At 56.7% G+C, this 26,613-nt stretch overlaps 12 protein-coding genes across 12 annotated transcripts; 7 read left to right on the forward strand and 5 right to left on the reverse strand.

Annotated features, from left to right (window-relative positions):
• The first annotated feature begins 627 nt into the window (after positions 1 to 627).
• L226DRAFT_607547 (cytochrome P450) lies at positions 628 to 2,736 on the forward strand. The gene is made up of 6 exons (XM_067685821.1): positions 628 to 1,096; positions 1,153 to 1,222; positions 1,279 to 1,308; positions 1,367 to 1,867; positions 1,917 to 2,428; positions 2,489 to 2,736. Exons 1-6 carry the CDS (start codon positions 885 to 887, stop codon positions 2,661 to 2,663), a joined length of 1,500 nt encoding a protein of 499 aa, XP_067542995.1. The 5' UTR covers positions 628 to 884; the 3' UTR covers positions 2,664 to 2,736.
• Positions 2,737 to 2,851: 115 nt separating this feature from the next.
• On the forward strand, positions 2,852 to 7,227 carry L226DRAFT_549231 (seryl-tRNA synthetase). The gene is made up of 14 exons (XM_067682659.1): positions 2,852 to 2,966; positions 3,017 to 4,088; positions 4,147 to 4,498; positions 4,945 to 5,037; positions 5,088 to 5,152; positions 5,206 to 5,247; positions 5,295 to 5,370; positions 5,427 to 5,469; positions 5,524 to 5,936; positions 5,988 to 6,059; positions 6,113 to 6,214; positions 6,271 to 6,351; positions 6,407 to 6,663; positions 6,731 to 7,227. The coding sequence occupies exons 1-14, from the start codon at positions 2,909 to 2,911 to the stop codon at positions 7,002 to 7,004; spliced, it is 3,000 nt and encodes a 999-aa protein (XP_067542996.1). The 5' UTR covers positions 2,852 to 2,908; the 3' UTR covers positions 7,005 to 7,227.
• On the reverse strand, positions 7,118 to 8,758 carry L226DRAFT_528592 (small-subunit processome). The gene is made up of 5 exons (XM_067679408.1): positions 8,441 to 8,758; positions 8,278 to 8,391; positions 7,994 to 8,210; positions 7,662 to 7,882; positions 7,118 to 7,567 (listed from the first exon to the last, which is right to left on the reverse strand). Exons 1-5 carry the CDS (start codon positions 8,657 to 8,659, stop codon positions 7,313 to 7,315), a joined length of 1,026 nt encoding a protein of 341 aa, XP_067542997.1. The 5' UTR covers positions 8,660 to 8,758; the 3' UTR covers positions 7,118 to 7,312.
• A 66-nt stretch (positions 8,759 to 8,824) lies between these two features.
• Positions 8,825 to 10,261, reverse strand: L226DRAFT_528593 (uncharacterized protein). The gene is made up of 3 exons (XM_067679409.1): positions 9,749 to 10,261; positions 9,596 to 9,668; positions 8,825 to 9,539 (listed from the first exon to the last, which is right to left on the reverse strand). The coding sequence occupies exons 1-3, from the start codon at positions 10,196 to 10,198 to the stop codon at positions 8,962 to 8,964; spliced, it is 1,101 nt and encodes a 366-aa protein (XP_067542998.1). The 5' UTR covers positions 10,199 to 10,261; the 3' UTR covers positions 8,825 to 8,961.
• Positions 10,262 to 10,387: 126 nt separating this feature from the next.
• Positions 10,388 to 12,314, reverse strand: L226DRAFT_528594 (PLC-like phosphodiesterase). Its single transcript, XM_067679410.1, has 9 exons — positions 12,050 to 12,314; positions 11,915 to 11,987; positions 11,826 to 11,849; positions 11,675 to 11,763; positions 11,565 to 11,607; positions 11,480 to 11,512; positions 11,177 to 11,398; positions 10,847 to 11,106; positions 10,388 to 10,793 (listed from the first exon to the last, which is right to left on the reverse strand). The coding sequence occupies exons 1-9, from the start codon at positions 12,167 to 12,169 to the stop codon at positions 10,551 to 10,553; spliced, it is 1,107 nt and encodes a 368-aa protein (XP_067542999.1). The 5' UTR covers positions 12,170 to 12,314; the 3' UTR covers positions 10,388 to 10,550.
• Positions 12,315 to 14,727: 2,413 nt separating this feature from the next.
• L226DRAFT_565002 (uncharacterized protein) lies at positions 14,728 to 15,043 on the forward strand (the record flags this gene model as incomplete). The annotated part of the gene is made up of 3 exons (XM_067683729.1): positions 14,728 to 14,854; positions 14,917 to 14,939; positions 15,002 to 15,043. The coding sequence occupies 3 exons, from the start codon at positions 14,728 to 14,730 to the stop codon at positions 15,041 to 15,043; spliced, it is 192 nt and encodes a 63-aa protein (XP_067543000.1).
• Positions 15,044 to 15,808: 765 nt separating this feature from the next.
• On the forward strand, positions 15,809 to 16,543 carry L226DRAFT_25863 (uncharacterized protein). The gene has a single exon (XM_067673344.1). It carries the CDS (start codon positions 15,868 to 15,870, stop codon positions 16,387 to 16,389), a length of 522 nt encoding a protein of 173 aa, XP_067543001.1. The 5' UTR covers positions 15,809 to 15,867; the 3' UTR covers positions 16,390 to 16,543.
• On the reverse strand, positions 16,230 to 19,642 carry L226DRAFT_528598 (eukaryotic translation elongation factor 2). The gene is made up of 10 exons (XM_067679411.1): positions 19,555 to 19,642; positions 19,470 to 19,483; positions 19,344 to 19,406; positions 19,073 to 19,273; positions 17,659 to 19,004; positions 17,162 to 17,608; positions 16,989 to 17,103; positions 16,701 to 16,928; positions 16,574 to 16,641; positions 16,230 to 16,514 (listed from the first exon to the last, which is right to left on the reverse strand). The coding sequence occupies exons 1-10, from the start codon at positions 19,557 to 19,559 to the stop codon at positions 16,473 to 16,475; spliced, it is 2,529 nt and encodes an 842-aa protein (XP_067543002.1). The 5' UTR covers positions 19,560 to 19,642; the 3' UTR covers positions 16,230 to 16,472.
• A 446-nt stretch (positions 19,643 to 20,088) lies between these two features.
• L226DRAFT_25951 (uncharacterized protein) lies at positions 20,089 to 21,180 on the forward strand. The gene is made up of 3 exons (XM_067673354.1): positions 20,089 to 20,670; positions 20,732 to 21,031; positions 21,083 to 21,180. Exons 1-2 carry the CDS (start codon positions 20,187 to 20,189, stop codon positions 20,983 to 20,985), a joined length of 738 nt encoding a protein of 245 aa, XP_067543003.1. The 5' UTR covers positions 20,089 to 20,186; the 3' UTR covers positions 20,986 to 21,031; positions 21,083 to 21,180.
• L226DRAFT_25973 (uncharacterized protein) lies at positions 21,155 to 22,359 on the forward strand. The gene is made up of 2 exons (XM_067673357.1): positions 21,155 to 21,894; positions 21,955 to 22,359. The coding sequence occupies exons 1-2, from the start codon at positions 21,324 to 21,326 to the stop codon at positions 22,221 to 22,223; spliced, it is 840 nt and encodes a 279-aa protein (XP_067543004.1). The 5' UTR covers positions 21,155 to 21,323; the 3' UTR covers positions 22,224 to 22,359.
• On the forward strand, positions 22,360 to 24,616 carry L226DRAFT_25953 (pali-domain-containing protein). The gene is made up of 3 exons (XM_067673355.1): positions 22,360 to 22,889; positions 22,942 to 23,889; positions 23,940 to 24,616. Exons 1-3 carry the CDS (start codon positions 22,496 to 22,498, stop codon positions 24,476 to 24,478), a joined length of 1,881 nt encoding a protein of 626 aa, XP_067543005.1. The 5' UTR covers positions 22,360 to 22,495; the 3' UTR covers positions 24,479 to 24,616.
• Positions 24,617 to 24,637: 21 nt separating this feature from the next.
• L226DRAFT_25942 (Arginase/deacetylase) lies at positions 24,638 to 26,602 on the reverse strand. Its single transcript, XM_067673353.1, has 8 exons — positions 26,034 to 26,602; positions 25,814 to 25,977; positions 25,530 to 25,758; positions 25,332 to 25,465; positions 25,254 to 25,273; positions 25,094 to 25,193; positions 24,979 to 25,019; positions 24,638 to 24,922 (listed from the first exon to the last, which is right to left on the reverse strand). Exons 1-8 carry the CDS (start codon positions 26,475 to 26,477, stop codon positions 24,798 to 24,800), a joined length of 1,257 nt encoding a protein of 418 aa, XP_067543006.1. The 5' UTR covers positions 26,478 to 26,602; the 3' UTR covers positions 24,638 to 24,797.
• Positions 26,603 to 26,613: the final 11 nt, after the last annotated feature.

Below are 26,613 nucleotides of genomic sequence, written 5' to 3' on the forward strand. Positions count from 1 at the left end.
CGAAGCGTCTCAGTTATTAGGAGGACTGGACCATACGGTGATGACCAAGATCCTCTCGTCGCACAGCAAAGTCCGAGCGAGCCCTTTTCCGATTATTTGCATGGAATCCTCTTGACGCAAATCTCCTGAAGCAGTCTGAATCAGCAGTGAGTCGTCCATACCTCTGCATTGAACCACTCACAGACCTGGCAGATCTGCCACGAAGCTTCCACGTACTATTTGTGACAGGCGTACCGACGTCGCAAGTATCCAGCAGGTTAGAAAGAGTGCTCCTTCTCCGGTTGAAGTATGAGCTCGCAAGAGAATCAGGGAGACATTTTAGGGGCAGGAGGGCAAGATGCATGTTGGTGAACGGTCTGAATTTGAAGCGCCAATGATGACCGAGTACTATTATGTATATCGGTGCCTTGTTATCGTGCTCTGTGTTTAAACTCCATTTCAAGGGTCGCCGGGAGCTTGAAGTGCTTCCAGAGAACCTCTTCAAAAACATAGCAGGATAGGTGGCAAGTCGTCAGCAGGCATCTCGTCTGAGGTGACTTGGGCAAGACGCGTTGCCGACGCGTCAGTCACCGTGACGAAGTGTGACATAGCGCGTTTTCTCGCGAGTCGCCACGCGATCGGCGGTGCCAGAGGCAGAATCGGGTGGCCAGGGCTCGTTCCTCCAAACCTGGTTCACTCCCGCAGCCCCGTTTGCAGCGGATTGCTCACTTTTTTCTTGGTTACCAGCTTGCAAACCTCATACGGCTCATCTAACGCGACTGTCTCTTCCAGATTGCCCTCATTGTTGCTTATGGTACAGGCTGTCGAGCTTTGAATTCCACACACAACTGCGGCAGTGTACAGGGACACGCAGCCGACACATTCTATAGGACATTGCTATCGCCATGTTCGAGGATGACGCTGGACCGTCGACACCTGGTTTGGTGACGCAATCACCTCTTGCGTTCGCACTTATTCTCGTCGGGCTCTATTGGGTAGTCAAGATTCTGCGCCCATCCGACGCGAAGCGTCCCCCTCGTGCACCGTACTGGATACCATGGCTGGGTTCTGCGTTGGAGATGGGCAAGGACCCTGACGGGTTCTTCAGCAACATGACGTGCGTACGCCGTTCTTCCTCTATGAATTGGACGCCAACGGCTGTTGCTTGAACAGGAGACTTCTCGGCCCTGTTTTCCGCGTGAAGGCTATTGGGCAGGAGATGGTTTATGTGACCTCCCCATCTGTACGTCATGAACTGCTGCGTACATATTGATTGTTTATGAATGAGCCCACAACCAGCTCATTAGCTCGGTCTATCGCGACTCACAGGTGAGCAGTCACAAACCTTTGTCCTCATCGCAAACCCCTGAGCAATTGCGGACGTTAGACCTTCGACTTCACCTCTACTCGTGTGGAGATGGGTTACAAAGTCTTCCAGTTGCGCGAACACATCTCCAGCGGACCGTACATGGTGGACTCGTACATGGGACAGCTGCACAATCTGCTGCTTCCAAGTAGCCTTCACCCCATGGTCGAGGCATATACTTCCAGCGCCCACGACAGTCTCCTGAGCATGATATCCAGCATGGATGGCGCATCTGGGGCTTTGAAGACGTTCATCATTCCTTCGGCGTACCGCGCAGCCTGCGTAGCGGGCTTCGGTCCGGAATTCCCTGCAGAGAAGTCCTACCCTTTCTTCAAAGCATTCGACGATGACTTTCATCTCCTTGGAGCGGGATTACCCAAGTTCTTGTTGTCGAAGCCTTTGAAAGCATGGGATCGACTCCTGGATTTGTTCGAAAGTTATATCAAGGAGCAAAACGAGAAAGGAGAAGACCTGAATCCATTCCTAATGGCAGGACTGGATGGTTACCGTCAAGGCGAATGGGTCAGCCTTTCCCAGATGTCCTGGCTTTCTCAGATCTCACCTCCTGCAGACATACCGCGATACCGCAACCGTCCTCGCCTGCCAGCTTTGGGCCCTTCAAGCGAACGCCATCTTCACCGCTTACTGGCTCCTCGCTATTCTTCTCCAGCAGTCTGAAGGGCTTGGCCCAATTGTCGCCGAGCTTGACGATGCTCGACGTCAATGGCAGGCCGCACATCCCTCGACACCTTTAGGCCCGGTGTTTTTCGAAGAAGTCGCAACGAGCTCGAAGTCTCTCCCGCTCCTGTCCTCGGCTATCCAAGAGACGTTGCGCTTCACAACTTCGACGTTTTCCCCGCGCAAAGTTGTCAGCCCCGTTCAGCTGGGAGGATATCAGTTGCGCCCGGGAGACACGGTCATCTGTGTTACGCGGTTAACGCACCTCGATGACGAGGTTCACCCACACGCAAATGAGTTCGACATGCGTCGATACCTCGAGACACCCCGTGCGACTAAGGATGGGAAAGCTGTGGCTAACCATTCAATGCCATTTGGCGGTGGCACGTCGATGTGCGAGGGAAGGTGCGTGTTCTTAGCGTCCACGGACATCGACATGCGGAGTTGACATCAAGTTTTCCATAGGCACTTCGCATTGACGGAACTTCGAGTGTTCCTCTCCATTCTGTTGACTTATGCAATAATTGACATCGACGAGGGTTGCATGACTCGGCCTACGCTCACCCTGGAGCGCATGGGGTTGGGTGTGATGCATCCGAAAGGTGACATGGATGTCGTCCTGAGGAAACGAAGACTGTAGGGCGTGGTCTGGGATGATTTGTCGTTCGTATCGTACATCACTATCAATATGGAGTTACATAGTCTCGAGTCGCACTGTCTTAAGATGGAGTCTGGAGCGCATTCGATACAGGACGCTCGCGGTGACGCTCGCGCGAATCACACTGTCACAGAGGCCAGCGGCTACACGTCTCTTGCCTCTTCTCTTCTCAGTCTATCTCCACCACTGTCCTGACGTCTTTCGCTGTTGCACGCGAACCGGTGAAGATGCAAAACACCTACGCCGCAAGCTGGGTGCGCAGTGCATGTCTGGGGCGATGCTGTCGTGAGTACCTACCATGTCTCCTTGTGTTCCCAAGCTCAAATCGTATCGAGGTCTAAGGCTACGAGCCTTCTCCTCCACTCCCGATCGCGCGCCGACGTCTTCTGGCCTGCCAAAGCCCAGGCTAGATTATCGTAAACTCGCGGACCGCATCGACTTCTATGGTTCTAATGCACGCAACCGAAAGGCACCCCTACCCGACGATGCGCACCTCAAGACGGCTGCCACATATAACGAACACAGGGACGTATCGCAGCATATCAATTTGCGCCGTCATGAACAGTCGCTGCTCGGTGAGCGTATACGCACCCTTGCAAAGGACCCAGAGAAGAAGCAGGCTGCGCTCAAGGAGGCGAAAGCTCTCAAGGCGGAGATCTCGCGGCTGGAAGAGCTCTTGACGGAGACGGAGGAGAGGCTATTCGCCCTCGCCAGCGCGTTCCCAAACGACACGCATCCCGACGTTCAGATAGGCCCGGAGTCGGCCGCGGCGACGCTGTCTACGCACGGTCCTCCACCGATTACTGCCTCTACACAACGTGACCACGTCGCGATATGTCGCGCGCTCGATATCCTGGATCTCGAATCTGCGGCACTAGTCACCGGTTCGTCATGGTACTACCTCAAGAACGAGGGCGCGCTCCTGGAGCTTGCGCTGGTCAACTATGCTTTGAGCATCGCTATGAAGCACGGATATACACCCGTCACCACCCCGGACGTCGTACGCACAGACGTCGCGCATCGGTGTGGGTTCCAGCCTCGCGACCCAGCGGACGGAGCGGCGTCCCAGATGTACCATATCGCGCACACTGCAGACCCTGCGGAGATGCCGAACCACCACCACGCGAAGCTCGTTCTCGCGGGCACGGCTGAGATCCCATTGGCGGGCATGTTCGCGAACAAGATACTCTCTGCCACTGAGTTGCCGCGCAAGGTCGTTGGACTTGGACACGCTTTCCGTGCCGAAGCGGGTGCTCGTGGCGCGGATACGAGAGGCCTCTACCGAGTGCACCAGTTCACGAAGCTCGAGCTGTTCGTGGTGACCGACCAGGAGTCTAGCGAAGAGATGATGGAGGAGATGCGGAAGCTGCAAACGGAGATCTTCGAGGGCCTTAGACTCTCCTTCAGGTACGTCCATCCCTTTGTGCATATCTTTCAACTCCTTGGGGTTTACATTCCGCCTTAGGGTGCTGGACATGCCGACCGAGGAGCTCGGCGCGAGTGCCTACCGGAAATACGATGCTGAGGCATGGATGCCCGGACGCGGCAGCTGGGGAGAAATCTCGTCAACATCCAACTGCACGGACTACCAAGCGCGCCGGCTACACATTCGTTATCGTCGTCCGACACCCAAGCCTACAGAGAGTGCGCCTTCTGCAGAGCAGTCACAGACAGGCGTTCCGTTCGCGCACACTCTGAACGGGACTGCAGCCGCAGTGCCGCGGTTAATTGTCGCACTGGTCGAGAACGGAGCTGTGTTCGACGAGTCTGGGACAGTCGTCGGCCTGCAGCTGCCCAGCGCGCTGAAGCCGTTCTGGGTTGGGGGCAACCCTCGGGGATTGATCCGATGGGCATGATTCACAGTTATTGTGACCTCTCTATTACTGTACAGACAGACTACCGTCAATCACAATAATCCACAGCTCAATATGTCACTTTCTGCGTCTTGTTTGCGATGGGTGTCTGACCGATTTTGTGTTCTGTCAGTGTCAAGTTGCGCGGCGAGCCAGGAAGTGTGTGTTATCACAGCTAGCGATAAGGACGTCTACGCGGTACGAAGGGCATGGATCCGGATGCTGGTTTGTGGCGAATTTGTGTGCATGATACGGATGACCATCATCGAGGCTATTGAACGGATCGCGTGGACGAGGACTCGGACGAGAGCCACTTTCAGGGCCACAATAGGCGCTATGCTATAGGCCAGGCGAGACGTCATAAGTACTCGAGTGCTTCAAGTCTCTCGGCCCTCGGGCGGTGTCCCTAGCCACATCTTGTCCTCCTCCCCCATCTGCCCACCATGTCGGCCATGTCGCTCGCCAAGCAAGCCTACTCTGCGTTCAACCGCGAGAAGCCGCACGTACGTACGATCAGACTCACTGCAGCAATCGCCCGACCTTTGTGCCCTAGTCGTCCATCACGGAGTGGGTGGAGATCCTCACATCGAGCACTTATGAAGGCGAAGCATACGATGGGTGAGTACTTGTATCGTTGGTGCTACTTGGGCTGCTCCGAACACATCGGCAAGAATTCCGGAGTTGGTGGACTCTATCAACATCCAGGCTACAGGGTGAGTGCGTATCTTGTCGCCCCAGGTCCATCTAACCGCGAGATCAGGCCTGCTGAAGCCTCACGCGCGATTCGGAAGAAGATCAAGCATGGAAATGCACACCAACAGTATCGGGCTCTCCATGTATGCACCGATCGCACCACTCTGCATCTCCATTCCATCTCATACGACTCTTGTAGATCCTGAAGGCCGTCGTTGAGAACGGTGGCCACAAGTTACAAAGTGAGTCCCCGCATCCACACCCTAGGCATAGCAGCTCAAGCATTTCTGCAAAAGCTTCCTTCGCCGATAGCCAACTCACTGATGCCCTGAAGCACCTTGCTTCAGACCCAGCAACGGACCACAAGGTCAAGAAGAAGCTTGCTTCCGTCCTTGCGGGGTGGCGCCGTCAGTTCCAGGATGATCCTTCCATGGCCCTTGTGGCGAAGCTCTATGACCAGTGCAAGCTCGCTCAGACCGATCGTGCAAATGCGGACAAGAGGGCGATTGAGAATGTGAACGCCGGACTAGGTCTGGACGTTGACTATATCATGGAGAGGAGGAAGAAGGAAGAGGAGGCCAAGAAGAAGAAAGAGGAGGAGAAGCGCAAGGCGAAGGAAGAGAAGGAGAGACGGAAGAAAGAGGAGGAGGAGCGGCGCCGCAAGGCTTCCCAGCCGAAGACTAAGAGAAAGCCGTTCAACTTCGAGCAGGTACGCAGAGGCTACGTACGTCTGTGTCCTCAGTTACTTACTATGATACAGGAGAAACCTCAGATCCTGACCTCTATCGCCAATGCGTCCCAGGCTGCGAGCAACCTTGTCAATGCAATCACGGTGAGCAATTGCCATAATATCAATCAAGCACATTGGAGCTCATCCACCCATAGCTCGTCAATACCAAGCAGGAGAGCTTGGAGACAAACGAACGTGTGCAGGAGTGTCTGGCCAAGGCCAAGCAGGCCCGCAAGCAGATTGTCCGTTATGTTCAGGTGAGCAGCGTTCGTCGTGAATACATCGTGCACGCGTACTGATCCTTAGTGGATAGCTTGTCGAAAACGAGGAAATGATCGGCGTTCTCATCGAGACCAATGATCGTATAATCGGCGCTCTAGAGCATTACGACCTGGTAGGACGGCTGCATAAACCATCTGCTTGGCACGACTGACCCTGCTGCGTAATAGCTGCTGAAGCCGGACAATACTGAGGAACAGGTCAAGGAGATACAAGAGGGTCTCGCCGCAGCCAAGCTCTCTACGACCGAGCTAGGCAAGCTCCAGGACAAGCAGCGTGCTGCAATCGAGAGGTCGAGAGGACGCTCTGGGTCTACAAGCTATGACTACGCAAGTCCAGGATCTGGTGAAACGAGCCCTACGAGCCCTACGTACGTCCATCCAGATCTACAAGACCTTCAGTTCGGCGCATTGGGCTCGGAGCAGAAGTACGTCTCCGTACGCCTGTTCTTCTTCCAAGCTGGGCTGACTGATTCGGCATTCTTCACTCCGAAGGGGTCTACCTCCACCTATACGACCAACTGGTGTGCGGCATTCGTCGGAAGAGGGCGATGATGCCTGGCGCCGCGGTTCACTCTCTGATTTCAGCGACTACCAGTCGTCGGACGAAGAGACCCATAACCGCGCAGGCCCCTCCAACTCTGGCCAGTCTCGGCGTCGCGGCTACGTTGATGTCTCCGATAACGAGTCTTCCCAAGATGTTCGCCGCGATCCCAAGCAGGGTTTGCTCCAGGACGAGGACCCCTTCGCAGATCCTTTCGCTGACTAGATCAAGTCTCCTCTGCTGAGGTGTACGATGAAGAATTTCACGAAGCTGGGGACGGGTGCGATCTCTACCATGTATCATTGGTTACTGATATCCTTGTGTTGCTGGCTCCAACGTGTCCATGCGATGTATCCTGATATATCCCGTTATCTACTCTGTATGCACTGTTGTACACTACTTGCGTTGCAGAGCCCTCGCTGTGCGAGCCTATCTGATGGATTTCGCTGTCAACTTGGAATAGCGGGAGCACTCCTGGAGCGACGTAGATCCAGGTGAGAGCATCGGCATACTAAAAACACAATCGCACAGCGCTACCGCTTGCGCTCGACCCTCCACTTGTATACCCTGGGCTTCCAGGTCTTCTCGTCCACCTTCTTGGATCTCGATGTGTCTTCGTCCTCATCGTCATCCATACTATCCTCGACCTTCTCCACCCCGCTCAGCTTCCGCGAGGCTCCTTTGCTCATCAGCAACCGCTGCATCTGCAGCTCACGCTCCGCATATCGAAGTTGCCTATCACGGACGAGACGAGCAGATAACTCCTTAAGCAGCCGTGTGCGATGTTCCTGTGTAAACAAAGAAGAAAAGAGCCGAACGCCCGAAGTTCACTCGTAAGACAGTCCGCAGAAACGAGCGTAACACAGTAGGATTAGGACGGACCTTCGCCGATTCGCCAGGCCCGCTCGCCTCGCCCGCATCGTCCTCCTGGGAGTCTTCTTCTTTAGCACCCTGGCGAGACCTCCGTCTCTTGTGCTTCGGTTCTTCTGGGGACTTCCAGCCCAGCTCGCTGTTGACGTCGTCGGTGACGTCCATGGGTGTACCAAGGTCCGGGTTGTGGTCAGATGTCGAAGCCGTACGGTTCGCGACAACGTGTTGGTGTGCTGTGCGCAAGCCCGAAGGGGGTAAAAGTCAGCAACCAACGGGTCCTATATTCGTGCGCAGCGGAAGGACCGCCCATCGCGCGATCGGGGGCTGGACAAGCGTGGACGCACCTTGTTCTGGGTCCTCGGCGAAGACGATGTGCTTCCCCTTCTTACTGTGTGTCTTGCGCCGTGCTCTCTTGGATCCAGGTGCAGGTGGGAGGACGCCAGCTTCGCGAAGGACCTCGAGCTCTTGGTCGTCCAGCTCGTCGGCGCCGCCGGCGTCCGGGGAAGGTCCGGAAAGGAGGTTTGCGAGCTGGGTCAGTTGACTCTTGACTTTATCAATTTTCTGGCGTACCCGACAAAGACACGATTCGTTAGACTCGGAGGACGCATCGAGCGGACTCGGGACGTACCTTCAATCCCGCGGCTCTCATCGTCCTGAGATAGTTCTCATCCTGTGTCTTTAGGACCTTTGCAATATCAACGGGCAGTGCTTCGTTCCCTCTGTCTTGCACATGTACGCCTCCCTGCACATACGGTCACCACGGGTTCCTGGAGACGGCTCGAAGCCCGTACCTCCGTTCTCTCTCTCGTCATAGAGAAGTAGAACTCATCCTTGTTCCTGGTCGCTGCCTTCTCTCGTAGGCGGTTAATCCGCTCCTGCTTGGAGTGGTAGTCGCGTGCACGAAGCACATAATCCTTGTGCTTTTCGAGGATACCCAAGCGACTCCGATGTGAGAGCTGAGACCGCTCCTTGTGGCTTCGCCGGTGCAACGAGTTACGCAATGAGGACATGCTGACCTCCTAGTCTGCTGGGCTGCGAGCTGTCGACAGGAGGGTACGGGAGCGGCACCAAAGTAGAGCAGTAGTGGGTTCAAGACGAAGGTCGAAAATGGTCAATGGGCGCCTGGGTACAATTCTCGATCGTCGGCCCGGTCCTCCGTTCTGAGTCGTGGCATGCAAGAGGAGAGGGAGAAACAATATTACATGGCCGTTCGATAGTCCCGCGACCTGACTATGTATGTACAAATCGTAGACAATACGAAATATGAGGACGAACGGTATGGAAAGCAGTATCCAGTGTCAGCTGCACCCTATCATGTCCCAGCCCCATGACCGTCCAGCGGTGGTCCACCCATCCCAACACCAGGATGCATTCCATCCATCGGCTGAACCGTCTGTTGCGCGATCGTGTTTCCGATGGGGCTCTCGAGGTACAGCCGGATAAGCACGCCCTCCAGGGCCGCAACAGACGGCGCTGGGAACTCGAAGGACCGAGCATGGTCCCGGATGCTCTGGAACAGCACGCTCATGCGGTCCCAGCGTTCCTGCGACATGTCGACACTAGTCGGGGGCATCGGCGGGAGCGGTGCGAGCATCGATATGGCGGACTGGAAGCTCTGCGGCTCTCCCATAGGCGGGGGAGGAACGGACTGGGCCATCGGTGGACCAGCGGGGGCGGACGAAGGCCCCGCGACGGCGTTCTGCCCATCGTCCATGAAAGAAGTCGATTGCGGGCTTGTCGACGGGTCAGGCTCGGGTTGGCGTTCCTTCCTCGGTCGCCCGCGCGGACGGTCTGCGGCAGCGCGGGCTTCCATTTCAGCCTGAGCCTTCCTGCCCCGTTTCGTGAAAGGGAGATTGGCAGGCCCGATTTCATGAGAGTGCTCGGAGATGTCTGTATGGCCTCGTTAGAATTGAGTACAATGATTGTTTGTAGTTAGAGCCACTCACAGCACGCGCGGACTTCCTCCGTGTCGAAATACGTCTTGTAGCTGATAGATGCAGGACAGCCTATCCCCTCAAGCTACCTAGACATCATGAGTCCCAGCCCTGACGGCATACGAACCCCAGCCTCTAGCAGCAAACGCGAAACGACGAACGAACCTTTCTACTTGGCACCTTCCTGACCCTGTCTGGATACTTCTTCACATACTTCTTCCTCCCTCCACGCGAATGGCGGCCACAGACGAGCTTGGTGTGCTCCTTGAACCGCGGCGGAACGGCCTTGGACGCGTGCGTGTCGCCTTTCACGAATTCAACCATCTTCTCCTCCTCTTCGTGCTGACGCCAGGCCTCGAACGCGTCCATCGACTCGAACACGAGCGTATATCGGTCGTCCGCGTCTCCGGAGCCGTACAGACCCTTGCGCTGGTTCTCGGTGTAGTGTGACGAGGAGGGCGACTGCATACGCGTGCTGGAGTCGCTCGATATCTGTCCGTACGGCGAGAGCGAGGACGACGGCCCCGCCGAGAGTGCTGACTGTGGCGGTGTGTCGAGCTCCCCATATCCGTGCTGCGCCCCTGGCGGGGGTAGCCTGAAGTTCTGAAAGCTCATGTGGAGGATGGGGATATGGACCAAGACAGAGCAGAGGGGGTGCGATGGGTCTGCAATGTCTGCTGCATCTTCGCTACTCGCAGTCTCGCACCGGTCGTTCCGAACGCCCAGGTGCATGGCAGGCGCGTGGCCGTCGCGCTCTGGACATTCACTCTGCCGCCGTCGAACAAAGGGTGCATCGCGGTCCGAGTCTGAATAAAGCGAGAAGACGAGGAGTCCAGATGCAATTCGATGTGGCGTAGGGCCTACTAACTACGGATGTCCATGCGATGTGTACACAATGATTATGCGATGAGTCAATTGTAGGCATAGTATGCGAGTGTCTCTGATGATGGTGCCTCTACTTCTGCATTTAGAAGAGGCTCAACGCGCCAAACGCCAAACCGCCCACGACCGCGAGCGACGCAGCGAACTGTGCGGGGACTACTCGGAGTTCCATGGCACCGTTCGGAGAAGAGGTGACGCTACCACTTGACGAGCTGCTCGAAGACGATGAGCTGCCGCCCGGTGTTGCGACCGGTGTAGTGGGACTGTAGGTTACTCCGTTGGCATCGGCAGCAACCTGGAACACCGACCCGTTCCCGTATTCATAGAACTGTGGCATGCATCAGCTAAAGAATCACGGGGTGGAATGGCGTCTCTGCTCACATCGACTAGCATGAAGTTAGGGTTCCGGCTGTACTGGGCAGCGCATGTTTGCACCTGTACTCCCAGGGAGCCCTCTCCGCTGACGGCGTTCGTTGAGTTCGCGCGGCTGGAGTCCGGCGCGGGGACACCAGCGATCAGCTTATCCAAGAAATGATTGATGAGGTACATCTGCGTGCTCGTGTCACCGTTTGTCCGGTTGACGTTGCAATCGAAGGTCGTGTCGGTGACATCGTATGCCGTCTCCCATACGTTCGTGAACTCTAAATGGGATGGTAAGATCTCGATCACTCGTGCCAATGGATCGATGGCTTCCGGTGCGCGTCGACGTACCGTCAATGAGGTAGGGCACGGAAGTGAAGTCTGCGGTCGTGGACAAGAAGGCGACCAGACGCTTGCCAGAGTCAATGAGCGTTCCGAGAGTCGGCCAGTCGCTAGCAGCCAACGTAGCCGAGCTGGGCGCATACGCTAGTGTGTCCAACCCTGCAGACTTGAAGACAGTGTCATACTCCGAAGGGGCAATGTTATCGGAGTTGACGATCAATAACGAAACCACTGGTGAGACACATTGTCAGCTACGCTGCATCACCGAGACACCCACTAAGACACCGAGTAGAACGACCCTGTTTCACTCACCGTCATTTGGGTTGTTATCCATCCATGTCTTCACTGCAATGCACAGTCAGCCATGGTACGACGAACGTTTCGGGAAAAGAAGAACCTTTCTTCAAATAGTCTTCGAGCGAACCGCCGTCTTGCAGGCCCTGTGGCACGAAGAGGCAAGGTCAGCGTCAAGTGCACAAGGTTCCCTTCTATTCGAGCGAGACGCACGCAGCTAGTATGGCAGAGCTCTATGACGCCGTTCTTGTTATGTGCTTGTGATTGCAGCATCCGAACCCCGTCATTGAGCTGCTGGGTGACTGCACGCTACTTGTCAGCCCAACGCGAGCAGAGAGCGGCGAAGGTCGTCGTGAGTACGCACTGTCATAGTCCTGATTCACGAAGACTGCGGGGAACCCAAGTATAGCCGCTGAGCACATGAGGGGGACCGTACTGCAATAGAGAACGTACGACTGTTCGTCCCGACGGCGTATGAGTCGTGGGCACCGACGAAGGTAACGTTTCCGAAGCTTCGGTCGCAGAGCTGGTCCGGAGTGTGAGACGGGCTGTCCCGGACTGCCGGCATTGAGGTAAGCCAGGACTTACTTCGGCATGACCGTTGCATGTCGTCGCCCTTCGCGTAGTAGCAGAACCATAGACTCCGGAGACGAAGGGAAGGAGGAAGGAGAGAACGACCGGCGTTGCGAGATGTGGCGAGAGCCTCATTTCCGTGAGTGTGAGAGCAAGAAGAGGTATACAGCAATTAAGGTGGAAGGAGCGTGATAAATGGCGTTCAGGACAGAGACACGAGTAGTACGTAGCGGCGAGCAGACAGAGAGTGGAGGACTGTGGTAAGCCCTGGTGGGCCGTCTCAAGGCCGTCTCCCTCAGCCGCCGCGAACCGCGCAGCCACGTGCGGCAACACCCGACGCTCAATATAGCAAGCGACTTAGTTCAGCAGCTGCGGCGGCTGCCGCAGGCTTGCTCCACCCCACCCTTGGGAACGTCCTCTGACTCTTCAGCACCGTCCATGTACAGAAGCACAGCGAAGACGTCGGAGGGGTCGTCACTTATGCGCAGGATGCACTGAAGTAGACAGCTTCGTGTGGGAGAGCTTCGCTAATGAAAGTTCGACATATAGATTCACACACATCCCCGGTACCGGTTAGTGCAGAAAGGGTAAAGTCCTTCACAAATCCGAGGGAACGTAATCCGTCCTTCTAGTGAATGCCGAAGTTCAGTGGGCATACGACGGCGCGTGAAGCTGTGTCAACCGATGACGCTTCTGGTTTCTGAGCACCGGTGCGCTGATAATATCGGCGTCGTGCTGCGCCAAGCTACCGTACCTGCTCTGAATACCGCCTGATAACTTGGTCAGTCGCCATCATCCCAATCCAGCTGTACATCAGCTGATGTGAACGTCTCTACTACTCATAAAATTGTGCGGACAGAACTACAATCAACACGGCAGTGCTATTCAATCCTGTGGACCCTTGTGTCGCTGCGCAGTTCAAGAGCAAGGGAACATGTTTAAACGACCAAAGCATTTCATGCTGCACGGTATATCGAGTGAGTCCGGAGAACCCTGCGCTGGGCCGTGCATCAGGCGGCAAATTGAAGGATCCAACGCGGCCTGGAGAAAGACCGGTAACCAAGGAGGTCCTTCTCCTCCAAGTTGCAAGGGCGATCTGTCAACTTTCGAGCAGAATTGAATAGGGTGCTGACAAGCGTATTGCAACGGACGCAATTGCGATGATACATACCTCGACCGCAGCACTGGGGGTTGCGTATAATGAGTCAAAGCAGCGGCACCCCCGATTCTACGAAAAGTGCGTGTTAACGCCACAAGATCTGTAACCACATGTGCCATCCGGTGGATGAGTGGATGCAGGGGCCACGTACCTGATCGGTTTCTACAACCAAGTCGTCCCGACCGTGCGGGAGGTGGAGCTAGATGCTAGTGGGTCTACTTATCATGACGACGGCGGACAGCAAGACAGCCGGCGCGCGGACGGACAACCAGCGCACCCGGGGAGAGAATATTGTTATTCATAATGCGCGAGGGATCGGCGCGGGTCGACGGGGCCGCGACGCCGCCACCACACTGCGGACCAGGCGAGGAGCAAGACGGACTTGCAGGACCGGTCGGAGATTGACGAGGTTTCGAGCAGCGTCGACCTCGACCTTGCTGCATGCTGGGATTTATTCATCGTGATGACACTCCCGAGGGACGTGGCTCCGAGGCCGTCGCAGTTCCTAGTGGAGCGGTGTTGCGTCCTTGGATGGGCTCGGTCGAGAACGAGCACTGGGGTAGCGCCTCCAGCACGGAGACGACCGTGCGCAGTGCAGTGAAAGGGGGTGATATTTACGATATTTACGAACGACACAGCCCCAGCGCGGCGCTGGGATTCGGAGGCGGGAATGAACGGCAGAAATGACGATCGTCCCGAGCACAGGCGCCAATCTCGGGAGGAAGGACGGAGGGATGTGCGGGCATACCGTACTTGCAGTATGACATGTGCTGGGAGCGGTGCTTCTCTGTCGAGGCCTGCGTATGCAGCAAGCGGACCAACTTTTGCACGAAAAAGCCAGCGCCGACCGTCTCCGCCCATTGGCTGCACTCGTGGGGACCGAAGCCTAGGCCCGAGTCGTCGGAAATGCGGACTACCCATCCAATTTTGGAGCTCGGCCGCGGCCAGGAGAGCTGGCATGGACGCCGACGCGTGGACTCACTGCAAATGCGCACGATGCACGCGAGGCGATGAAGGCTGCCAAAGGAGAGGGCGGTCAGCAATCATAAAATTTGGGTGGCACATCCGACACCCGAGCGAGGCAGACCACGGAGACGGAGACGGTGCGGGCGCGTGCATGCAGGCCCTGTCCGATGACTTCACGACCGCCTGCACGCCTCTTATCGATCGTAACCATCCGCCAGATCTGGACTTATCGTGATAATCCGCGCGGAATCACCAGCTCCGACACGGTCCCTCGTCCCGGCACCACCGGCCTCGCCCAGACTTTGAGGCGGAGACTGGCCAATGTGGTGCAGCCCAGCGAAATCAAAGAATATTGCCCGTCCCCGAAAGGAAAGATTATGTCATGGCGCAAAAGTGCACAAAGTCGGCCGGCGTCTCTCGCCCGCTCTGATATAAACTACTCCCTCCTCGTCCACCTCCTTCTGCAACGGATTGCTATATAGCAACCCGCCCAGTCTTCGCCCGCACGCCCTGTGCCCCCCCTCCCCAACTCCCCCGCTCATCCCCCTCTCCTCGCTCAACATCCATCATGCCCGGGCTTGTCGCCGATGCCACCCGCATCTGGGAGCTCAACCTCTACTGGCCAGTGCAGGCGCAATGCGGCGTGTGGGACCCCAAAGGAAAGGGTGTCGACGTTTGGGAGTGTATTCGCGCTCGTGAGTGTTCCCTCTCCTCCTGTCTGTCCCCTCCTCATTGCTCATCCCGCACTCCCCCCTAGACCACTCGACTCCCGGCACTCAGGTATGTACCCAACTCGCGTCTGCATCTCCTCTTCGCGTTTTTGACGCGCCTTCGGTCTTCAGCCACCAAACGCGCTTTACTGGCGATATGTCGCGCGCAGATGAGCACCGAACCACCGCAGCGTTCGGTGTCTCCGCCTGATCAACCCGCGACGAGACACCGTCCGGGTCCATCGTGACCCTCCTCTGTCTCTATCACAACCACCACAACCACCGCCGACCACCGACTATGCCTCCCTCCCGCGCTCACGTCGACGATGCAACCACCCTCGTTCATACCAGGCGCTTTGCCTCCTTCCCTGCAAGCGCTACCCACCCCGTCATCGCCTCTCACCGCCGCATCCGCCTTGGCGAGTCGCATAGCGCGCCGCCAATCTGGCGCCATGCCAGTGGTCGGTCCCTGACACGATGCCTGGGGTGCCCTTGCCTTCCTTGACGGACGCGGCCACGACAGGGACACGCGGTGGAATTAGTTCGGTGCTGTGCACCACGTAACGGGGTGCTCGTTTCTCTTCTCTCGTCATCGGTTTCCTTCTCCTATGTATGCTGCTTTGTGGGTCTGATTCGCGCCTTCGGAGAGTACTATCGCTTGCGAGGCTGGACATGCATTTGGTTGCAGCTCATCCCTCTTTCTTTGTATGCTTCCATGGCAGCGTGTGTGCGCTGCCTGGGGCTTCCTCTTCCCGTCCTCCATCCTGTTTATTGCTTGCTCTAGTCCCGCGCTCGGATCGCTGTCATGATGTCTGTTCTCCTGTACCACTGCTGTCGCACCGTAGCCATCTTCCGTAGTATATAGAGTACACACCTGTTTGTCACTAGCTCGCTATTGTATCTACCTAATATCAGACCATGACGCACACAGCTGATGTCGGTGGGGGCTCGATACCCGGGGCTATCTCGCGGTCCCTGTCTTGACGTCATCACGGGTGATGAGAACGCAGCGGAAGCGGGTCTCGTGGGGAGCGTGGCAGCACGGGGCACTGGCCCCCGCGGCCTCTGGACATGCGGCTGCCGCCGGACAGTCGAAGATCTGGACATTCACTCACTTGGACGCTGCTAGCGCTGTGGCCCATCACATCCAAGAACACACACGCAGCTTCGCCGTATCGCCCACTATCCCGTGTGAGGCAGCTCGAGCCCCGCTCTTCCGTCCGAGCCGTCTGACACAGAAGCGAACGAGGTTTGCACCCCGGATGTCTTCCCCATGCGCGCAGATACATTCCGACGTCGCAGGACACCTTCCTGGCCCCCAGAAATCTTCCAGATCTTCTTCACCTGTCAGACACATGACCGGTCGCGATCCCACCATTTTTTGTACTCAATGGTCTTGCTGTGAGAGCGCGCGCAGAATAGATGAAAGAGAATTCGTGAGATTGCGTGAAAGACGTAAGCGTGTAGCTGCGCGATCGCCGAGGATGAGAGTACAACACATGAGGACGAGAAAATGCTAGCGGAAGACAGGGTAGACTGATAACACAAGTACAGTGGGACACATTAGCACATCGATGGACTTCTGCACTGGTACACCCCCCGTCTAGAGCTTGTCGTAGTACGTATCCAGAGGCGGGATCTCGGGCTAGAAGAACGCGTTCCTGTGAGCGTGTGCACCCCAGTTCGCCATGAGGTGAAACATACCTTGAGACCTTTGCGCTTGCGGATGTTCTGGACGAGGTCCTCCATTTTGCTGCCCTTCTCGAGAGGCGCTGTCATCGCATGGTGAGCACTTTGCAAGGTACGGACGACAAGGGAAAAAGTAGCTTACAGCCGCTCATGACCTCCCAGTGGTCCATGACGGACTGAGGGAATGCCTGACCACCAGTCGCGGCACGGAGATCGCCGTTGAAGCCGAACGACTCGCTGACGGGCAAGTACGCCTTGACCGTGAACATGGGCGTGCCGACACGCTGCTCCTCGCTGAAGACCTGTCCACGACGCTTGTTGAGGCAAGAGTAGATACCACCAATCACAGTCTCCGGGCACTGGATCTCGACTGAGAAGCACAGAAGGTTAGTCGGCTGCGGAATGGAAGGAGGTTATGCGTAGTACTAACCAAGGTAGATGGGCTCCTGGAGGATCGGGTCCGCAAGCAAGCACGCGGCGTAGCAGACACGACGGCACGTGGGGATGATCTGACCTCCACCACGGTGGATGGCATCGGTGTGGAGCTATCGAGAAATGCGATTAGCTTCGACACATACGAGGGGGTTCTCCCGCGAAACTTACCGTGACATCGAGGATGTTCACACGGACACCACGCATGTTCTCTTCGCAGAGAACACCCTCCTTCGTCGCCCACTGGAAGGCCGCCACGCACGAGTCCTTGATCTCGTTGAGGTACTGAACACCCTTCGTGATATCGACGAGGACGTTGGGGCCAGTGGTGTCGGGACCGAAACACCAGATCTTACGTGCGTCGGTAACGTCCCAGCCGAACTCGTCAGCGAGGATACGGGCGCGGATCTTGAAATCGTCACGAGCGTTGATCTTGCCATTCTCGATGGCCAGAGTGAGCTCCTCCTCGATCGGCTGAGCCTTGGCGTAGAGACGGTTGTGCTTGTTCTGCGACTTCGAGAGTGCGACGATCGAAGACTCAGCTCGGACAGTCTCACGATAGCCGACGACGGGGTCGGAGATCTTGAGAGGGACACCAGCGTGGTCCTCTTGGAGATCCTATGGTACGGTAAACTGATTGTTCATAGCATAAGACAACGCACACCAACCTTCAAACAGATCTCCAAGTGGAGCTCACCAGCACCGGCGACGATGTGCTCACCGGACTCAGAGATCGACGTCTGCACGCACGGGTCGGACTTCGAGAGACGCTTGAGTCCCTCAACAAGCTTGGGGAGATCGGCAGCGTTCTTAACCTCGACGGCAACCTGGACGACGGGGGACACGGAGAACTTCATGACCTTCATGTTGTGCGCCGTCTCGGAGCTAGTGAGGGTACCGCTCTTGAGCAGGAACTGGTCGATACCGACAAGACCGATGATGTTGCCGGCAGGGCAGTCCTCGATGGGCTCGACGTAACGACCCATCATGAGCACGGTACGCTGGACAGACTTGATGAACAGGTCCTCCTTCTTACCCGGGACGTAGTTGGGGCCCTGAATACGGATCTTGGGGCCGGCACGGATGGTACCCGAGAAGATACGGCCGAAGGCGTAGAAACGACCCTTGTCGGACGTCGGCACCATCTTGGAGATGTACGCGACGAGGGGACCCTTGGGGTCACAGTCACGGATACCGATGGCGGACTCATCGTCCATGGGACCCTCGTAGAGGGTCTCGACACGGTAACGTTGAGCAGTGGCAGGCGAGGGAAGGTTGATGACTATCATCTCCAGGAGAGAGTCACCGGCGGGCAGGAACTTCCTCATGACGACCTTGAGGAGAGCCTTGCCCTCGAGGTCGCGCTCATCCTGAGCGAGCTTGACGTCGAGCTTGTCGCAGATCTTAGTGACTTCGTCCTTCTTGAAGTTCATGACGGCGTCGAAGATACGGAAGATGGGGTCGAGGACGAACATGTTGAAGGCACGCTCAAGTTGCTTGCCGTCGGCGTCGGTAGACTTCGTCGTCCACTTCTTCGTAGCAGGGTTGAAGAAGTTGTCGCCCCAAAGCTTGATCATCATCTTCTCCTTGTCGACACCGAACTTCTTCGAGTAGCGGTTCGCGAACTGACGGAGAGTGAAACCCCAGCCGTGGAGACCGGAACCAAAGGCGACGGTACCCTTCTCCGGGTAGACCTGGACATCACCGAGAGCTGCGTCGTTGTACGTCGAGATGATGACGTTAACGGACTCGATGGTACGGGAGAATGACTGGAACAGGTCCTCCTTAGAGACCTGGAGCTCGAGCAGGGCACGGTCGACCTTGTTGATGACGACGACGGGTTTGATACGCTCAGTGAGCGCTTGACGAAGCACGGTCTCGGTCTGCACGCAGACACCCTCAACACAGTCGACGACGACGAGTGCACCGTCGGTGACACGGAGCGCGGCAGTGACTTCGGATGAGAAGTCGACGTGACCGGGGGAATCGATCAAGTTGATCAAGAACTCGGTACCTGGTCGAGGTAAGCGAAGATTTATCAGATCCATGAGGCAAGCCGTGCAAAGACTGAGTTATGCGTACCGTCAGTTTTCTGCTTGATCGCGCTCACGTCCTCCTTGTCGACCTCGAAGTACATCGAGATGGCGGTGGACTTGATCGTGATACCACGCTCCTTTTCGTCATCTCGTGTGTCCGTAAACCGCATGTCTCCTGCCTTCGCGGAGGCGATGATACCGGCCTTTGAGACGAGAGAGTCGGTGAGGGTAGACTTTCCGTGGTCGACTGCATGACGAATGGGGGTGGAATAGGTAAGCCGAAGCCTACTCCTAAACCGATTGGGAAGAGGACGTACCATGAGCAATGACACTCATGTTACGGATGTTGGTCGGGCGGTCCATAAGGGCCCGAATCTGGTCTGTGTATTGCCATCGTCAGTTCTCCGACACGGTTGCATCGCTGGAGGACGTCGCATGCATACCGACGGTGAAGTTACTGTCATTCGCAAAAAAGTTTCGATGAGCACCGAGCGCAGGATATCTAAGCGAGAACGAGCCTCTACTCACACCATGGTGCCTAGATTTTACACAGAGAAAAGAGGAATCGATGGGGAACGACACCCGGGGGATGTCGCGTCGAGTAGAGGGAAGGGTTGAGTAGAGCAGGCTCGCCGGGGGCTGCAGAACTCTTGAGAGGAGGTGCGCAAACTTTCTCTTCAGAGTGGACCTTTGGCTTATCGATCGCTTCAGGGCAGGGCGGGGCCTTTATAGCACGTGCCACAGCCTCTGGCCAACCGCAGAGCGCGCTGCTCTCTTGCCTCGACTGCTCGAGAGCACAGCTCTAATCCTCCCGGGCCCGGCCATACCCCGCTCGGAGTCGAGGGTGATGACAATCTTTGACTTCGACCTCACAGCTCTGTGGCATGGAACTCACGGAGCTCACTCGCACACAACTTCAGTTAACAGTACTCTGACCCGGAGCTTCGTGCCACCGCCAGTGTGACCGGGTCCCCGGAACCGACGTTGGTTTCGAATTATAAACTCAGACTGTGATCTATAGCTGGATCTAGCATATATACCGGACATCACCATCATGAGCGAACTTGAACCCAAAGACACCGATTGACTCCTGCCATCGTGACTCGATATCTCGCACTGCCTACCGGTCGCGCTCACTGACATCTTTGACTACTACCGCCATGTCCAAGTCACAGTTTCACCCCCTGCAGTTCGATGAGAAGACCGGGGAACCATACCTCCGCCTCCCGGCTCCATATGACAACATTGTCATAACCCCACCCCGCATGTCCGATGCACCTGCCATAGTGTCGAACATGTCGGACCCGCGACTCTACGTGTGGCTGGAGGGTCCACCCCACCCCTACCTGCCCCAAGACGCCGATTACTGGCTCACCAACATCAAGGCCGAGACGGACCTTGCTATAGAGAAGCTCCGGCGCGCGAGTGTAGAAAAGCCGGATGGTTCCTTAATCCTTGTCAATGAATCGCCCGTGCGCACCATCAGGGAGATACAGGAGGACGGTAGCGAGCTCTTCTTGGGCGACATCACGATCGTGCGTGAACGGTGGCCAGACGTCGAAGACCAGGAAGCGAAGCAAGCGCTCGCGAACGCGAACGCGAAGAGGGAACTTGGTGATCCAGAGATTGTGTGGTGTTTCGGCGGTATGTAGACATAGTGGGAACTCTGGTTATCGCGTCTGAATGACGGCTAATGGTAATCCAGACTATCTTGCTGCCTCTCATCACGGCAAAGGCATCATGAGTGCCGTTGTGCAGACGTTCATCCGTGATTGGGCCGTGCCTCGTATGGGGGTGCGCCAGCTTCGCGTGGAAACGTTTGCGGACAACGTGGGCAGTAGACGTGTCTTCGAGAAGAGTGGCTTCGTCCACGAAAAGACCGTGCCTGTCAACAAGGTCTTGAACTCCGGGCGGACCATAACCGCTATGGACGTACTCTGGTGGAAGGCTTCCCAGTGACGACCTGATGCGACGTCCCCGGTGGCGGATAGCGTTCGTGGTAATGGTAAGTCAGAAATCCATGCTCTATCTGAGTCTATCACGCTTACTCACCGAGTGAATGGGGATAGGTGGGGACGCACTCGGGGGTCATGACGTGTCGGGATCGCGGGGCGCGGGATAGTATTCACACAACTGTGCACCGTGTGCCTGTAAAAGGACGATGTTCTGCTAAGTTCACCGTGCCTCGGAAGCTAGTCGAACCATCTTCTTACCCCAATCACGCTCTTTACTGTCGTGCACATGACGACGCGACTCTTCCATCGGCCTTGCGAATCTGATGCGAGTAGCGTGCTGACATGGACCTACTGAGGTCCACGGATTATAACGGTGATCGGGAAATGAGCCGGGATGGGCCTCTTCCCCTTACCCCACATCCTCTAAGCATGGCTTTCGCGCAGTTCCGCCCACTGGAGCGACATCCGCACACAGACGAGCCCTTCATCCGTCTCCCACCGCCTCAGGACCGCGTCATCATAACACCTCCACGGCGCGAGGACGTCTCCAGCATTGTTGCCATCTTGAACGATTACCCGATCAAGAAGTGGCTGGACGGGCCGCCATTCCCTTACCTTGACGAACATGCAGAAGATTGGGTTGCGCGAACGAAAGAACAGTCGGATGCAATTATGCGTGAATTGCGGCGGGCGAACGAGGAGGACGCGTATGGGCCACTCGTAACTGTGGGAGGATGTCCCGTAGGCTGCCTGAGAGGGTTGAAGGAAGATGGAACGGAGGTCTTCCTTGGAGTGGTCGAGTTTACGCGGTGCGGGTATCCAGACCTCCTGAATCAACAAGAACGGGAGCGGATAGTGTCGAGGAACGAGAGTAGAAAACGCGGCGATCCAGAGACTGTGTGGTGCATAGGTTGTAAGTACCCCTTAACTTAACCCGGTGATTCCGCAGCAGACGCATCTTGGCTTTCTGCAGATTACCTCGCCACTCCGCTTCATGGACACGGTCTTATGAGCTGCGCACTGCGCACGCTTCTCGAAGCATGGGTTGTACCGCGGATGGGAGCGCGTCGGTTACGCGTCGAGACGATCATAGGGAACTGGGGGAGCATACGGGTGCTGGAGAAGCTGGGGTTCAGGATAGCAAACACGGTCAGACGACGGAAGGTGACCAGTGCAGGAGAGGAGATTGACGGCTTTCATGTACTGTGGTGGCAGATGGGCGGCGAAGGGGGTCGATTGTAGTAGGACATGGACAGCGCACGTACCACTCACTGTCAGCACTGGGTGCAGTTCTTGGACGGTTCTGTTGTGCCTACGAAAGTCACACGACGTGGTGGATGCGGCGTACTAATTCCGGATCCATGCTCGCAGGAAAGAGGCGGTGACGGATTGCGCAGAAAAGAACTCGGAGGACGAAGACGAGGCTGAGCAGCTGCAGGCTGTGCGGGTGTACAGAGGAGGCTTTGGCCGGGACGGCTGCCGAGGCGCCTGTTTTGAGTGCAGTATGTATTGCCATGGTCGTCACGCTGCTCCGCTTGTGGGACTCTCGGCATAGCCCTCCATTCGCGACTGTCTGCTCTACTATCCGCATAGGCCGCCATCAGCAATCCATCTCTTTCCCCTTCTCCTCACTCTCCTCTTTCTCTTTCTCTTTCTCCCCCCCTGCGTCTGTCTTCGCGATGGGTCTCCTTCGCCCCGCAACGCCGGGTTTCATTGTCACGCTTGTCGCGACCATCCTCCTCGCCGTCGTCTCCTTCAATGTCCCCTTTCTCAAGTCCATGTTCTTCCTCAAGGCAGCAGTCAATAGCGGTAGCATAAACGAGGAGGTCACCTTTGGCACCTTGGGATACTGTCTGACGATATCCAACAACCAGACATGTTCCAAGCCCTCTGTAGGATACCAACTTGGTGAGTCGATCCTCGCACCCTTTCTCCAGCTGGCTCAAGGTGCATGCATCAGACGTGAATGCCCTTCTCGGAGACAGCACGGTCCTCCAAATTCCGCAAGTAGTGGTCAAGTGGGTGACCTATGCCCTCGTCCTCCACCTCGTCGCCCTGGTACTCGCGGGCATCTCCGCCGTGTTCGGATTGCTCGCTCACGTCCGCGAGATGTCCATGGCCTACTGCAGCACCTGTGTCTCCGGCTTCGCCGCGTCTGTTGCCCTCATTGCCTTCATCTTCGACCTTGTCCTCTTCTTCCTCACCAAGTCCCGCATCAACGCCGTCGACGGCGGCCATGCGACTATTGGCATGTCCATCTGGCTCACCCTTGCCGCCTGGGTCCTTCTCTTCTTCGCCGGCTGTTTCTACGGCCTCGGCCGGTGCTGCATCAGAAGGCGCCCCCGCGGTCCGGATAGAGAGATGGGTCGCTCCGCCCCTGACAACTCGTACGCAGAGCAGATGCGTCTCGACGCTATCAAGGCCGAGGCGGACAGGAAGGCCCGCCAGGCCGCAGGAAAGACAGAGATTGGCCTTCCGGCATTGCAGGAGTACGAGAGGCAACCACTGACGTCGAAAGCCGACGAAGTCTATGTGGAGGACGGCGACGAGGTCTTGCCTTACCATGCACAAGCCCCATCTGCCGGGGGCGCTGGGAGGGGTGCAGGAACCGCCGCGTACGGTCAGCAGCAGCAGCAGCCTCAGTACGCTGGAGGTTACGCTCAGGCTACCCCTGGTACTCGAGCTGTCGATGCATACTACAACAACTCGCCTACGCCCTCTCAACCCTCACCCGCACGGCAAGCCAGTCAGCACACGCAGGCTCCCTCGATGTACAACGACCCCTATGCCAACGCGGCGCCGGCTGCTGCTGCAGGGGCAGCGGGCGGATACCTGAGCGCATCTTCCTACAGTCACCAACAGCAACCAAGCGGTGCTTCATATGGTCATGTTGCCCGTGGCACGTCTTGTGAGTAATAACGCTGTCTATCAATCGTCGCTTTCCTAAATCTTTCACAGACCACTCGGCCGTCTCTCATCAAGACCCTTACCAACAGCAGCAAGACTACCACAATCTGACTGATCCATTTGCCGCACAACCCGCCCAGGTCGCATTCAACCATGACACGTACAACACGACAGGCTACATGTACGGTCAGACGTCCCCACCACCAAGCGGTGGTTCAAACACGAATCCCTACCGCGCTACACAAGCGGCCTACCCTCCAGACCGTAGCTATACGCTCGGCGGTGGAGGGTACGGCGACAACGTCGTCCCTGCAATGACTTCGTACCCACAGTACGGCAGTGGATCGCCAGCACCCTCCGCATCAGTATACACGACGTCTTCTGCACCCTCAGTGGCACCTCCTCACATCAACACTACGGTGTCCCCTCCCCCCATGCCTCAACCGACGAGCCCACGTGGGCCGCGCGATCCCACGCCGTCCATGCCCGCACCCATTGTGGAGTCTCCGCATGAGGAGTACGCCGATAGTCCACCAATGTACGATGCCGCAACAGCTCAGCCTCCAGGGCAGTGGGGTGCAAAGCATTAGGTTCCCTTTATTTATCACGACCACGTATCCCGATCTTCGACCTTTCTCCCTTACTTTCCCCGTCATTACTGTTCTGTGTTGGCCGCTGTACGGACCATTTCTCAGTATGCGGACTAGGCTAGTTTGTATATGTCGTAATTATTCATCCGACCTCAGGCACTCGTTACGAGTCTGGATGTATACTAGGATGCTCCCAGGCGCTGCACGAATACAACGGACCGCACTCAACCCCATATCGCCCCCCTTGCCTCAAGGAAAAAAGCAGTGAGCACGGTATGTATCTGGAAGTGACGCGATTCTGCATTTTTCCTTCCTTAGCCTACAGCTCCTTCCTGTGCTTGGCAGGCTTCGGCCAGGTGTTGTGTGGCGTAGGCGGCTCCGTGGACAAGAGCATAGACAAGAAGTCGTGTACGATATCCGCAGCTGCGATACCCGTAATCTCGGCTGCGGCCGCGGTCCGAGGTTAGCCATGACCCAACTTCCATGAAGCAAGTACATACCATTGTCATATGCTGGTGAGACCTCCACGATGTCGGCACCGCTATACAATAGAATTTGCGGTGTTTTAGTGGACACGATGTTGTTGCGCAGCAGTGACTGTGGGTGAGGGCTTACACAAAGTTTAGGCCTGCGAGGCCGCGGATGATACGCTTGACCTCACGGGTGGTCCAGCCTCCTGCTTCGGGAGTTCCTGTCGCAGGTGCGAGGCCGGGATCTGCACCATTGATGAATAGGTCAGCATGGTCGCGTTGACACAAGGGTTATGGAGGCCGACCGATGACATCGATGTCCAGACTGTGCAGTGGATTCAGTGCCCGCAGCGATAAGGAGGCGGCTCGCTTCAATGACTAACCTCAGATACACGGGCGAGTTGCCCACGCGTGCGCGAATGCGCTTGATGATCTCAGTAATACCGTAGTCGTCGATGTCGTCCGTCGAAATCAGCTGGAAGCCCACATTCTCGTCGTTCTCTATGTCACTCGGACCCTAGACCACCAAAGAACGGGGTGAGTCTGGGCTCCAGTCGCAGTACAGGATAAGGATCACATACAGCCAGCTTCGTGCGGATTCCGGCGTGAATGCTCGTGTTGGTCATCAATCCCTCCTCTTTTGCGAGGTGGAAGAACGTTCCGTGCGTGACCCGAGACTGCTCCGAGCTCGGACCGGGGTAGGAAGTCCATGTGTCCAGGTGCGCGTCGAAATGAATGACAGACACCGGGCCATAGACCTTGTACAACGAGCGGAGAATCGGCAGCACGATGGTGTGGTCTCCGCCAAGGCTGGAGACAGGTATGAGTTAATCCTTGGATGTTGTTCTGTTTATCTGTACGCTACCTGACAATCCGTGGATGCTTCTTCCCGTCCTTTGCAAACTTCTGCGTGACCTCGGAGCTGACACTCTTCGTGTCTTCATTGGCTGGAGCACGGGCAAGGAGAGTCGAATATGCCACTTCCATTTGGTCCACTGCCAGAGCATTGTCAAATGGGTTGACAGGGACCTGTATGCAACCCTTGTTAGCTTGTATATGACGTCAAGTTTATTGTGCGAACGTACATCTCCACAGTCGATAATCTTCGAGCCCAGTTCGTAGGGGTTCACTTTCCACGCGAGCGTGTAGCCCCGCGTGTCGCGTTGTCTTCTACTCCCAGAGCGGATAGCGTACGGACCGAACCGAGCCCCCGGTCGGTACGTCACCGCTGTGTCAAATGGCATACCCAGGAGGGCGATGTCGAACTCCGCATTCTCATCTTCGAGACAGCGAGTGTATGGGAGGTGAGCGAACGACAAGGGCCCAGAGAAGCCCTGGTCGATCTGCGGACCATACTTCTCGAGCCATGTCTGGGAACCGGACGACCTCGACTTGGCAAAGTCGTCCACATCCACCAGAGGCAGTTGCCCAAATTCGTGGATGTGCGCATCCCCTTCGCGGTGGGAGTGGACACAGTGCACGTTTGCCAGAAGCAGGAGCAGTCCTGCGAGAGAAGCGAACCTGGACATATGGAACTCGTTATGTTCGTCGGAGGCAGTAAGCCGCAGCGATGGAGAGGGACCCGGAAACGGGCAGCAGGCGCGAACTGTGCGGGATATATGGTCACTTATCTTCCCCGCATATGGTTTCGTCGCTACTCGATAG

Source organism: Lentinus tigrinus (genome assembly GCF_003813185.1).
Source record: "Lentinus tigrinus ALCF2SS1-7 unplaced genomic scaffold L226scaffold_1, whole genome shotgun sequence".
Taxonomy (NCBI): Eukaryota; Fungi; Basidiomycota; class Agaricomycetes; order Polyporales; family Polyporaceae; genus Lentinus; species Lentinus tigrinus.